At 44.8% G+C, this 12899-nt stretch overlaps 1 protein-coding gene across 2 annotated transcripts in view; it reads right to left on the bottom strand.

Annotated features, from left to right (window-relative positions):
* CYTH3 (cytohesin 3) overlaps positions 1-12899 on the bottom strand; it is a 155553-nt gene that overhangs the window by 13653 nt on the left and 129001 nt on the right. For both annotated transcript variants that reach the window (XM_053554508.1, XM_053554507.1), the window contains exons 5-9: positions 10374-10492; positions 6655-6735; positions 4268-4380; positions 3813-3961; positions 3458-3569 (exon numbers count right to left, since the gene is read on the bottom strand). In XM_053554508.1, the coding sequence (XP_053410483.1) occupies positions 3458-3569; positions 3813-3961; positions 4268-4380; positions 6655-6735; positions 10374-10492 (574 nt within the window). The remainder of the gene's footprint in view (positions 1-3457; positions 3570-3812; positions 3962-4267; positions 4381-6654; positions 6736-10373; positions 10493-12899) is intronic.

The raw sequence follows: 12899 nt of genomic DNA, 5'->3' as shown, positions 1-12899 counted from the left end.
GCACTCTCCCTTCTCGGCTTAGATTTTGGGGCCAGCAGGGTCCAGGGTGAGGTCCCTGATCAAAGAGCCACAGCAGACTGTTCACGCATGTTTCTGGCCATACCACACCACATTCTCGCCTACAAACAGAAATCTGGCTTCTCCTAAATTAAGTCAGACCCACCTTCTCTTTGCAAATTTCCCCCTACTTTGGTTGCTACTCCCAGGCAAGTGTACATGCACACATGTATACACACGCAGGAACATGCATACCCATGTACTTTTCTCAAGTTTCTCAGCTCAGCTCTGACCACACTCCATGTTTATAACATAGGTGATTCTCCGGCTCAGCACCTATAGCTCAGCAGCTAGCCACATATAGTGGGGCTGGTGGGTTCAAACCCAGCCCAGGCCAGCCACACACAATGACAACTACAATCAAAAAATAGCTGGGTATTGTGGAGGGCGCCTATAGTCACAGCTACTTGGGAGGCTGAGGCAAGAGAATCGCTTAAGCCCAAGAATTTGAGGTTGCTGTTAGCTGTGACACCACAGCACTCTAACAAGGGTGACATAGTAAGACTCTGTCTCAAAAAAAAATGAAAACAGGCTCAGTGCCTGTAGCTCAGCGGCTAGGGCACTAGCCATATACACGGGAGCTGGTGGTTCAAATCTAGCCCAGGCCTGCCAAACGACAATGACAACTACAACCAAAAAATAAAAATAGTTGGGCATTGTGGTGGGCACCTGTAGTCCCAGCTACTTGGGAGGCTGAGGCAAGAGAATCGCTTGGGCCCAGAGTTTGAGGTTGCTGTGAGCTGTGATGCCATAGCACTCTACCGAGGGTGACAAACTAACACTGTCTCAAAAACAAAACAAAACATAGGTGATTCTCAAAACTCAGTGTCTTAAATTTCTTAATAATCATAAGCCACACTTGTGCACACTACAATGCTCCCATGCTCTGGCAAAACATTCAGGTCTTTTTAAAAGACCATCTGCAGGGGTTAACACAGTGGCTCATGTCTGTAATCCCAGTACTTTGGGAGACCAAAGCTGAAGGATCACTTTATTATTTATTTATTGAGGCCAAGAGTTTGAAACCAGCTTGGGCAACATAGTGAGACCCCTGTCTCTCTTTTTTTTTTTTTATTGTTGGGGATTCATTGGAGACCCCTGTCTCTTAATAAACGAAAGAAAACAGGAGAATTAGCCAGGCTTGGGTACACCTGTGAACCTAACCACTTGGGAGGCTATGCTCATGCTGCTACAAATCCACCCTGTCTCTTTAAAAACAAAACAAGCGAGCAAAAAAAAAAAAAAACCCTGCTTTAAATTTAAGTTTACAGTAAGAATACAGGGTGTCACAGTCCTACTTGAGTGCATGCTTGGAAACACACATTCTCAATTTATACCTACCTCATGCCTCTAGCCAGGGCCCCCATGACCCAGCTGTGCTAGCCCTGTACTAGGAAGGATTCTGTGACCTCAGAGAAGGACCATACTGGGGCTGATCCAATGAGCCTTGAGAACTGGCTTCCAGTACCCCGGCTGCCTCCTCAGCCCTTTGGAGACTGACACCACCTGGCTGGCTATGTGGTGGCAGGGCCGAGGTCTTGGTGCCCAGTAAGCTTGGCTCATCCAAAGAGCTAACAGGAGTCCCATGGGAAGAAGCATCTCTGGGCTCTCAGAAGCTCTGGTCAGAAGACCCACCACTGATTAATCCAGCCCATCAGAGAGCAGGAAATCTGCTCTAGGGACAGTGACGGCTTGCAAGCATTTGGTCTTGGACTTAACTCCTGAGAACAGAGCAGACACAGAGGCTGTCTGGACAAGAGGCCAGCCCCATGCCCTCCTGGCCACCCACCAGGCAGAAGCAGCTCTTGATGTGCTCCTTGCCCTCACTGCAGGGTCCATTTAACTGCCCACCCAGAAAGTGGGTTAGACCACACAGGCTCTGTTACGCCTTCCCTTCATTCACTCATTTATGTCTTTAGAGCCAGCTCCCTTCTTGGGAACACTGAGATCACCTAGCTGCCAGGAAGGCTGACACTGTCACTGTCCCTTGAAGGGGCACTGTGGGAACCAGAAGAGAGGCACTGAATCTGAAAAACACCTCCTTTTTTCTAGCCCATGTGCAACTGCCAGTGTTTGATGCATCTTTCCTCTTTCCCTGCTCTAGGCCCACAGGTGTGATGCAATTTGAATAAGGTGTAGATCTAGGGTTGCTCATGTACCTACATCCAAGAGCATGGTACTAGGATTTTAGGCAAATGTCTACCAGAGCTCTCCTAAACCTGAGCATAGCCAGAAAAAGAGCAATGGCCAAGGTCGAAGACCCCCATGGGAATAGCAGACCTATGGGGCGAACCCATCCCATCAGCTCAGGAGGCCTACGCTTGTCACATTATTATTGTGCCATCTCCCATCCTCCCTCAGTAAAATTACAAAAAAAAAAAAAACAAACCATCAGAATTCTTGAGCTTTCATGTCTGAGATGCTACATAGTAATAATCTGTCCTCAGAAGTGCTTAAATAAAAGCTGTCACATCTTACTGGCTTTACTGTCAGTGTAAGGTAGAAACATCCCCACCCAAGTTTAAATAACCCCTAAAATTTCCTAAAATACCAAATAAAGTATAAAAGCCATTTGGCTTCTTTATCAATGGTGAGAAAGCCTTTAGAACATTCTCAATCTTTCCATGGCGGTTGCAAACATGCACTGCTGGTTATATGAGGGGTGACTAGTGATGCCACAGGGATAGGACTGGTGACCAGCTTCCTTGCTACCGCAGACCTTAAAGACAAGGGGGCAAGCCTGTTCCCACACAGCGTCCCCATGCGCTCCAGGTCCCGCCACGCTAGGCCCTGTCCCTGGGGGTGGGTGTTGCATTCACCACACCGTGCACGACGCTGACCCCAGCAAGTCCAAAGCCAAATGGATCAGATGAATGGCAGCCACAGATCGAAGCTTCACACAGACCAACGTGGGAGAGAGAAACTGAGAGAGGAATGAGCCACTGAGGAGGGGCAGGAAGCCACTGGGTACGTACCTCCTAACGCAGGACAAGCAGGGACAGCCCGTCACAGAACAGAAAGGTGGGAGCCACAGGCAGAAGGAAAACAACAAGAAGGCACATTTAAACCACGCGTCAGAAATCACAGCCACACCAAACCATGAGAAAGGCACACAGGCTCTTTTGGAGATAAAGGCACTTGCTTCTCAAACAGAAAACTGCCCTGGACTTATCTGGACACTAACTTAGCAGTTTTCTGGGTATTATTCTCTGCCATGGACACCGCAAGGTTGGCCTTGCTCTACAATTTAGAGAAGCGGTCAGCGATTGTGGGACTTGAAGCTACCAAGAGTGGGCTCTGGCTTAACTGCGTTTTCTTTTTAATGTCTCTGCCTGCAGTTAGGGGCAACCACTACGATGAACTTGGGAGGAACCCTCGGGGGCTGCTGCTGTGGGCTCACCCAGCTTCAGGAGCCAGCCCTCCCGGTCGGGGTTGAAGAAGGTGTGTGTCAAGTCGTTCCCATCATCCTCTGGGATTTTAAATGGTTCATTCTTAATACTTTCATACAAATTCTGCAAGGAGAAAAAAACCCAGCCAAGTTAGCAATTCAAATAGAGGAGAAGGGCCTATCCTTTCTCCTTCTAAGTGCAGCACAGGCATAAAATTCAGCAGGAATAGGGCAATGAGGAGACTCTTGAAAAATGTGTTTAAGGAACATAAGCTGGCACTGCCAATTTTCATAGAATTTGATAATCCTGGATATTAAAGCGCACTCCCGAGACACAGCTCACAAGCAGGCTCCTGTTGGAACTCACCCTTAGTAGCTCTTCAGGGAGGTCCCCGCCCTCATTGATGCCGCGGTTCATAGTTATGAACCGCTCTGCTGTGGGCTTGTCACGCACATTGTGGTTGTGCAGGCTGGTGTTGAGCATGATGATTGCAAATGACAGCACATAGCACGTGTCTGCAACAAATTGGAGGACAGCGGAAGGCTCAGCCACATGTAGAGTGTGAAACCCACATGTGTTGCAGGCACACCCACTGAAGACTCCTGGCAGGAGGCGCCTGGTCCTGCAGGCTATCCTCTTAAATGGCAGCTTCCTGCCAGGGTGAGGAGGTCTGGCCAGTGGCCACAAGCAGGCTGGCTGTCCCAGTTAGGAGAAGGCAGGTCCCTGGGAACACAAGCTAGGACTATGCCATTTGGGGGTCCCCTCTTTGAAGGACAGAGGCTCTGGCCAGTGAAGGGCTGGAGCTCAAGCTCTGCACTGACCTGTGGACTGGAAGACCCCGGGGTTGCACAGGCAGTATCGAGCAGCGAAAGCCTCCATCATGCGATCAATTTTCTGAGCCTCCCCCGGAAGCCTGAAGCTCCACAAGAACTGCCTGCAGAGAAACAGAAACCTCATGGAATGTGCATGAGAACAGACCCAGCCTCATGGTACAAAGGGCAGCTTCTTCCCAGCCCAGGGTACAGCTCAGGTAGGCGTATAAACACAGAAGAGGATGCAGACAGTCTCCTTCTGTTCAATAATCCAAGACACACTTAATGACAGCCCATCTTTTTTTGTGACTACAACCGATTCAGCAATGAGGCCTGCTGTTACCACCTTAAAAAGAAATACTCAGAACCCCTATACTTCTCTACCACCACCTGCTTCTACCACCACCAGAGCCCTGCCACGTCCCCATGCTACACAATCCTGACAGCACTCACAGGACCACGTGACCCTCCTAGGACTTCCACCCACAGAGCAAAGCCAGAGTCAGCAAGATGGCTTTCCAAGGTCCATCTTGCAGGGTAGATGCAGATGCACCCCCACCTTGGGCCTGGCCCAGCCAGCACATATCGCCATCCTCAGATAGTTCCTGTTTTCCAAGGTTTCCCTGCCTAGAACTGCCACCCTACCCTTCTCTGTCACTCACCACCACCAACTCCTCATCCATTGCCTGTGCTGCAAAGCTGGGTCCCCATGCACAGCCACAGCCTCACACACCAGCTGCTTAGATTTAGTGCCCTGACACTGCAACAGATTTAGTCTAAGCACTGTTCTCACGGTAGACCTAAGGGCGCCAATTAAATTTCTGAGCTGTCCAAGGTTTTAAAATACCCATCCTATTAGCAATCAGATGAGGCTATTCCCTAGGGTCCTTCCTCTGTTCTCTCTTTCTGCGATTCCAGCCACATTCAGGCCCCCTTCAGCCCAGGCTGCATCAGCAGACTTCAGGTTCCACACAGCTGCCCATCCTCTGCTCTTTTGGGCCAGTTGCCCTGGGGCCATCCCTGACTCTCCTCTTTGCCCCATCTTCACCAGCAAAGCGCCTGACCTATCCGCCACCCTACCCCACCCCACAGCAGGTGAGGGGCTCTAAGTCAGCCTGCATGCCCTTTGCCCCTCATAGGCTTCCTGTTTCCTTCAGAGTAAAAGCCAAAACCCTTATGCCATCTCCTCAGATTAGAGGACCTACCCATGTCCCTACCCTTCACCTGGGCTTACTACAGGGTTCTGCCAGACGTTGACACCTATGGGTTTCTAATAAGAAACCTCTTTGGCTCTAAGCCAGAGACTGACAAGCAAAAAGGAATGGAATCACAGCTACACTGGTCATGCTGGACAAACGTCAGAGACTGACCAGGCCTGTGCCTCTCCCTGGATGTACAGCTTTCAAAAACGGAACCTGATAAACTTGAATTATGGTTGCAGGATTCAGCTGCTAACCATCAGTGCACCATTCAGCCCCAGGCTGAACTGCTAAGTCAGAAGGATCACACAGAAATAATGCCAACATCTCAGTCTGCAGCTAAGATAAGGTCACACAAACCAGAATATATGGTCTGAGACCACTAACTAGACATGGCCATGATTTCCTGAACCCAAGAAAAGGCAGAAGCAGCTCCCACCAGAGGCCCTGTTTTTTCCCTGCCCCTGCATCCCTCAAACCAGACCCCGGTTGCTGCTAGGTAATAGTTCAGGATCAAGACCAGAATGATGAAGAACCTAAAGCCCCTCTGGGACACCAAGGAAAGAGACAAGAAAAACTCTGTTTCAGAAGTACAGGAAAGGCAGCTAGAAGAGCATCCAGGCAAAGCATCATGGAGGCCTTAACTGGACCTTACAAGGGCATCTAGGGCCATCCTCCTCCATCCACAGAGTGACGGCCTCCTTAGATGACACAGAGAGAGGTCCCGCTTTCCCAGGATAAGAAGGTACTAGACGTGGTCTCCTATGGTGAGAAGTCTACATCCTCCCTGGCCTGGGCATCCATGCCTCGGTACTTAAAGCCAAATCTGGCAGGAAGTGGGCCTGCATGGAGTAGAGGCCATGCTGTACAGAGCATTGTGGGTGGGGGGAGGAGCATGCACACAATTACTAAATATCATTAAAGATGAAAGAAAGCAAACTGAGAACAGTAGGCAGAACCAGCAGTCACAATGAGGAGAATATGATACCTATCCTTTAGCACATGTCCTGCTTTCTATCTAGGGCTACTGAATGTCCTGCAACGTCAGCAGCAGCATTTGGAACAAGGAGCCAATGTCTGCAGAGATTCCTATGACTTCTGCTGAGCTGCCCAGAGTGAATTAACCACTACTACTCAGGCAGCAAATCTCTGGCCTTCCACATCTGGTCTACACTCCATGTACAATCAAATGCTAACCTTAAGGCTTGTACGAGGTTGAGATCAGCAAACTCATGGAGTTCCACAAAAGCTTGAAGAACTTTAATATTAAATTCATCCCTAGGAAAGAAAAAAGTTTTAAGCCTAATGTACATTATCTCAGTCCTTTTAAAAGAAACACATATCCTATTATGAATAATGCGGCTATGAACATTCATGCACAAGTGACCATACACTTTTATTTTTCTGGAGCATACGTCTAAGAGTGGAATTGCTGGGTTATATGCTAAGTTTAAGTTTATTATTTTGAGGAAATGCCAAACTGATTTCCAAAGTACTTGTTTGTATCTCATCAGCAATGTATAAGGGTTCAATTTCCCCACATACTTGTCAACATTTATGATGATTTTTATTACATCCATCATAATAGGTATAAAGTTGTATCTCGTTGTGGTTTCAATGTGCATTTTCCCAATGATTAATAAAGTTGAGCACTTTCTCATGTGTTTCTGGCCATTTGTGTAATCTTCTTTGGAGAAATGTCTATTCAGATTGTCCATTTTATATTATTTTTATCTTTATTTTTTTTTTTTTCTTTTCTTTTGTAGAGACAGAGTTTCACTTTATTGCCCTCCGTAGAGTGCCATGGCGTCACACAGCTCACAGCAAACTCCAACTCCTGGGCTTAGGCGATTCTCCTGCCTCAGCCTCCTGAGTAGCTGGGACTACAGGCACCCGCCACAACACCTGGCTATTTTTTTGTTGCAGTTTGGCCGGGGCTGGGTTTGAACCCGCCACCCTCGGTATATGGGGCTGGCGCCCTGCTCACTGAGCCACAGGCGCTGCCCTATCTTTATTCTTAGTTGTAAGAGATCTTTACATATTCTAGATGTAAGTTCTTAACAGGTTTATATATGATTTGCAAATATTTTCTTCTACTCAGTAGGTTTTTTCATTTTCTTGATGGTATCCTCTGAAGCACAAAATATTTAATTTTGATTATATGCAGTTTAACTTTTTCATTTGTCATTTGTGGTTTTCATGTTACGATATTTTAGAAACCCTTGCCTAACTCAAGATCATAAAGATTTACCCCTGTGTTTTTTTCTAAATGTCTTAAAACTTACAGTACTTAGATTTAGGTCTTCACTCCATTTTAAGTTCTGTACATGGTAATGCATCTAATGCCATTCTTTTGCACGTGGATTTCCAGTTGCCCCAGCACCATTTACTGAAAACACTATTCTTTCTCCCACTGAATTGTCTTGATAACCTTGTTGCAAATCATTTCACAGTAAATGTGAGAGTTTATTTCTGGATTTTTTTTTTTTTTTTTTTTTTGGAGACAGAGTCTCTTGTTAGAGCAGCAGTTCTCAACCTGTGGGTCATGACTTCCAGGAACTGTATTAAAAGGTTGCAGCATTAGGAAGGTTGAGAACCACTGTGCTTGAGTATAGTGGCATCCTCGTAGCTCACTGCAACCTCAAACTCTTAGGCTCAAGTGATCCTCCTGCCCCAGACTCCCAAGTAGCTAGGACTACAGGTGCCCACCACCAAGCCTGCTAATTTTTCTTTCATTTTTTTTGTAGAGACAAGGTCTCATCCTTGCTCAGGCTGGTCTCAAACTCCTGGCCTCAAGAGATCCTCCTAACTTGGCTTCCTACAGTACTAGAATTATAAGCATGAGCTAACATGCCAGGGCTGAATTTGCAGTTTTATTCCATGATCTATATGTAGATCCTTATGCCAGTCCCACACTGTCTTGATCCTTATACCCTTATGCCAGTCCCACGCTGTCTTGATTAGTATAGCTTTAGTCTATTTCATGATTGGAAAGTGTGAGTTCTCGAACTTTGTTCCTTTTTAAAACTATGGTGGCTGTTCTGGATTCCTTGAATTTCCATATTAATTTTAGGATGAGCTTGTCAACTTCTTCAAAGAAGTCTGGGATATCAATAGGGAGTACATTAAATCTGTAGATCGATGTGGGGGGTGCAACTATCTTAGCAGTAAGTCTTTTAATCTGTGAACATGGGATGTCTTTCCATTTCTTTAGGTCTTTTAATTTTTTTTAATAATGCTTTGTATTTTTCATAAACAAAACAATGCTTTGTATTTTTACAATTCTCTTGTTAAATTCATTCCTAAGTATTTTATTCTTTTTTTTTTTTAGCCGGGCCTGGGTTTGAACCTGCCACCTCTGGCATATGGGGCTGGCGCCCTACCCCTTTGAGCCACAGGCGCCACCCATATTTTATTCTTTTTAATAAAGCAGTTTTCTTAATATCCTTTTCAGTTCATTCATTGTTACTACTATAATGTATAGAAATACAATTGATCTTTCTATGTTGCTATTGTGGCCTGCAACCTTACTGAATTTATTATTTCTAATAGTTTTTTAGTGAATCCTTAGGATTTTCTCCATACATGATCACATCATCTGCAAATACAGACAGTTTTATTTTTTTCCTTTCTAATCTGGATGTCTTTACTTGCCTAACTGCCCTGGCAAGAAGTGCCAACACTGAAGTGGTGAGAAAAGACAGCCTTATTTTGTTCTTGATCTTAGGGAGAGAGCATTTAGCCTGTCACCATTAAGTATGATGTTATGTTGTGGGTTTTTCATAGGTACCCTCCACCATGTTGAGGAAGTTTTCTTCTAGTCCTAGTTTGAGAGTTTTCATAATGATACAGTGTTGGAGTTTGACAAACGCCTTTCCCATATTTATTAGGGTGATCGTGTAGATTTTGCCCTTTATTCCACTGCTGACTTTCGGATATTGAAGAAAACTTGCATTCATAGGATAAAACCTACTCAAAGTATAATCCTTTCTATAAATTCCTAGATTTGATTTGTTAATAATTTGTTGAGATTTTTGTTACACAGTTATAGAGATACTGGTCTATAGTGTTTGTCTGATATCTTTGTCTTCTTTGGGTATCTGGTAGTGCTGGCCTCATAGAATGAGTTGGAAAGTGTTCCACTTTCAATCAAGTATTTTCAATATAAAGTTAGAAACAGAAATCACCCTAATTTAGCAAATCTTGGAATTTTGTTTAAAAAACACTCATTTTCTGGTCCCTTATAAAAAGTTTATTTTGGCACGCTCAGGGATGTGTTGCTTTAGCATTCTTACCCTAACCTCTGTTAAGCATAACAAAAGAACTTTACAGTGGAGAAGACTAAGAAAGTAAACCTGACCTGTTGTTTTTCATTTTAAAAAATTAATAACTTTCTGCCGGGCATTGTGGTGGGTGCCTATAGTCCCAGCTCCTTGGGAGGCTGAGGCAAGAGAATCACTTAAGCCCAAGAGTTTGAGGTTGCTGTGAGCTGTGACGCCACGGCACTCTACCAACTCTGTCTCAAAAAAAAAAAAAAAAAAAATTAATAAGTTTCCACCTTTACTCATACCCCAAGTAAAAGGGGAAAGAAAACTACTGAGAAATTTAGTGTATTTCTGGGTAAAACAGAAGGTAATTAAGTTGCTGTTCAAGAGCAAGAGAAAGAAGCATTGTGGGTTCTGTAATGGTTCCCTAAATAAAGGATTCCAAAGGAACACAAATTCCACTTGACCTCAGAATATCCTAACACAGACCCAGGGCAGAAAGTTGCACTGGGGAGGAGCATGTGCACACCAATAGCCCATGGCTCTGTCATTTGTGAACGCTATGAGAGCCCCTGAAGTGAAAGGTGAGTCCATCCCAAGCTACAGGAATGGGTGAGCCCAGATGGAGCTGCACATCTTCCTTCAACTTACCTTTCCCCTAGATAGTCCCCAATGACAGTCTTATTTAGGCCTTCTCCTTTATACAGGAACTGGGCGACGTCTTCTGGGGAACTCTGTAGCAGGTCATTTTCTATTAGAAACTGAATTCCCTGAAGGAGAACATTGGAAAGGAAGCACTGGTTAAGAAGGTCATTCAAACTCATTTTTCAAAGAGAAATACACTCAGTGTAATGACCTCACTGGTTTAGACACAGCAAAAATACAAGAGGGACCAATACAACTGCACAATCTGATTTTCACAACATCACACTACATTTTATCTCCTGGAAACTTAACAGATTTTAAAACATGGGTTACTGAACAAATCGTTATATATGCTTATTAGAAATAAAAGGCAAAACTAACAGTATTTAGATTTCCCAAGCTTAGGAAATCAATCTGTCTTGTGTCTGAGAGGAACATAGTGTAAGTTACAGATGTTGCTGGCCAACCCAGTAGCCATCTCCATTCTCCTTTTCCCCGGTCATCCTTCACTAGATCATCAATTCCCAGCCACCCTTGGAACCAGAGATGACCTCATGACAAAGAACTGGCCAGACAGCTGGCCTTTAGGGAGGACCTGGGAAAGCTTTTGGTTTCCTGGCAAAAGGGGATTCATAAGGAGGCGCTGCTCCTTTTCCTCCTTCCTGCCTTGAACAAAGATGTGATAACTAGAGCCCTAGTGGCCATCTTACAAGACAAAGGTTGAGACAAGCATGCAGACCTCAATCCTGCATTTGGGAACCACCTACTGCTACAGCAGAAGGAGAAGATGAACCTTCATTGTGTGAGCTATTTTTTTGCTGAATTTTCTATTATCTAGGCTGAAAATATGTTAACTGACATATTGTGCCACCAAGCTTACACCAGTCAAAACTCATGCTTCCCACTTTAAGCATAGCTGACAATCTCAAAAACCAAGGGGCTGCCTCTGTCCTGAATCAGCTACAGTCTGTCTCCTGTGAAGTCCCAGGGACCTAAAATACATAGTAATATTAAAAATATACCTGTGACATAGCTTTGGAGTTAGTTTCAAAATACATATTGGCAAGGTTAGTAAGATAATAAGGAATTTAGAAATCTATTTGCCAGGAGGCTATTCTACAAATTCAGAGAGGCTCTTCCAGCTAGAATTTATAATACCTCATACCAGGGCTGCCTCATACCTCCATGGTACATATGAAGATTTTCTATTCTTTTTTTAAATACATGAAAGTCCACAGCAGGCTTATTTAGAATTTGTAAAAACTGGAAACAGCCCAGAATCCGTCAATAAGAAAACAGATAAATCCACTCTGGTATATTCAAATGATGGAAGACTATATGCAATAAAATAGAATGCATACTTAATAGCTGTGGTCCCTGAACCCCAGGTGGTCCATGCCCTGTTAAGAACCAGGCTGCGCAGCATCACCATCTGAGCACCGTCTCCTGTCCGATCAGCCCCCCAGCCCCGATCTGTGGAAAATTGTCTTCTATGAAACCAGTCCCTGGTGCCAAAAAGGTTCCAGTTCCAGTCCATGGCCTGTTAGGAACTGGGCCTCAAAGCAGGAGGAGAGGCAAGCAAGTGAAGCTTCCTCTATTATTAACAGCCACTCCCCATCGTTTACATCAAAGCCTGAGCTCTGCACCTCTTGTCTCCTCTCTCCTCTCACCCTGCCACCACCCCTACCAAGAAGGTTGGGGATCTGCTCAGCAGGATGAATAAATCTCACAAAGATGATACAGACTAAAAGATGACACAGACTAGTATGTTTTAATTCATAAAAGGTTTTAAAAAGGCAAAACTAATTTATGGTGATAGAGCATTGGTTACCAGGGCAAATGGCACATGAGGAGAGAAGCTTCCCCATAAGGTTCTACAACTATGTCTTGTTCTAGATTGCAGTTACATGAATATATTAATTTGTAAAGATTTCAGCTGTGTACGAAATTTATGCATATATTTCTTTTTTTTTTTTTGAGACACAGTCTCATGATGTCGTCCTAGGTATAGTGTCATGGTGTCATATCTCACAGCAACCTCGAACTCTTGGACCTAAGCAATTCTCATGCCTCAGCCTCCCAAGTAGCTGGGACTACAGGTGCCTGCCACAACGCCCAACTGTTTTTGGGTTGTAGTTGTCATTGTTGTTTGGCAGGCCCAGGCTGGGTTCGAACCCACCAGCTCTGGTGTTATGTGGCTGACTGAGCTACAGGCACCGAGCTATCGTATATTTCTTGTGAGAGTTTAAATGGGTATCATTTAAATCATGCACACACTATAACAACAAAGCTCTAATCCCAAAATATGTCTGTCCTAGTCCAAGTTTCCTAAAAACAAAGCCTGGGACAAGAATGACAGCTCCGCTGATTTTTATTTGCTTTATATGCAGAAAAAGTGAAACAAGTAAAGAAACTAGTGGCTGGAAGCAAGAAGAGATTAGCAGAGCTAATCCTTAGTGGTCACTAGTGGTCCCACAATCTCTGCAGTCATAAGGCTGGGGACCTAAGCATGCACAGCTAAGGCCCTGACCA

The sequence above is a fragment of the Nycticebus coucang genome, chromosome 12 (assembly GCF_027406575.1).
Source record: "Nycticebus coucang isolate mNycCou1 chromosome 12, mNycCou1.pri, whole genome shotgun sequence".
Classification (NCBI taxonomy): domain Eukaryota; kingdom Metazoa; phylum Chordata; class Mammalia; order Primates; family Lorisidae; genus Nycticebus; species Nycticebus coucang.
This window is presented reverse-complemented; position numbering and strand designations above follow the sequence as displayed.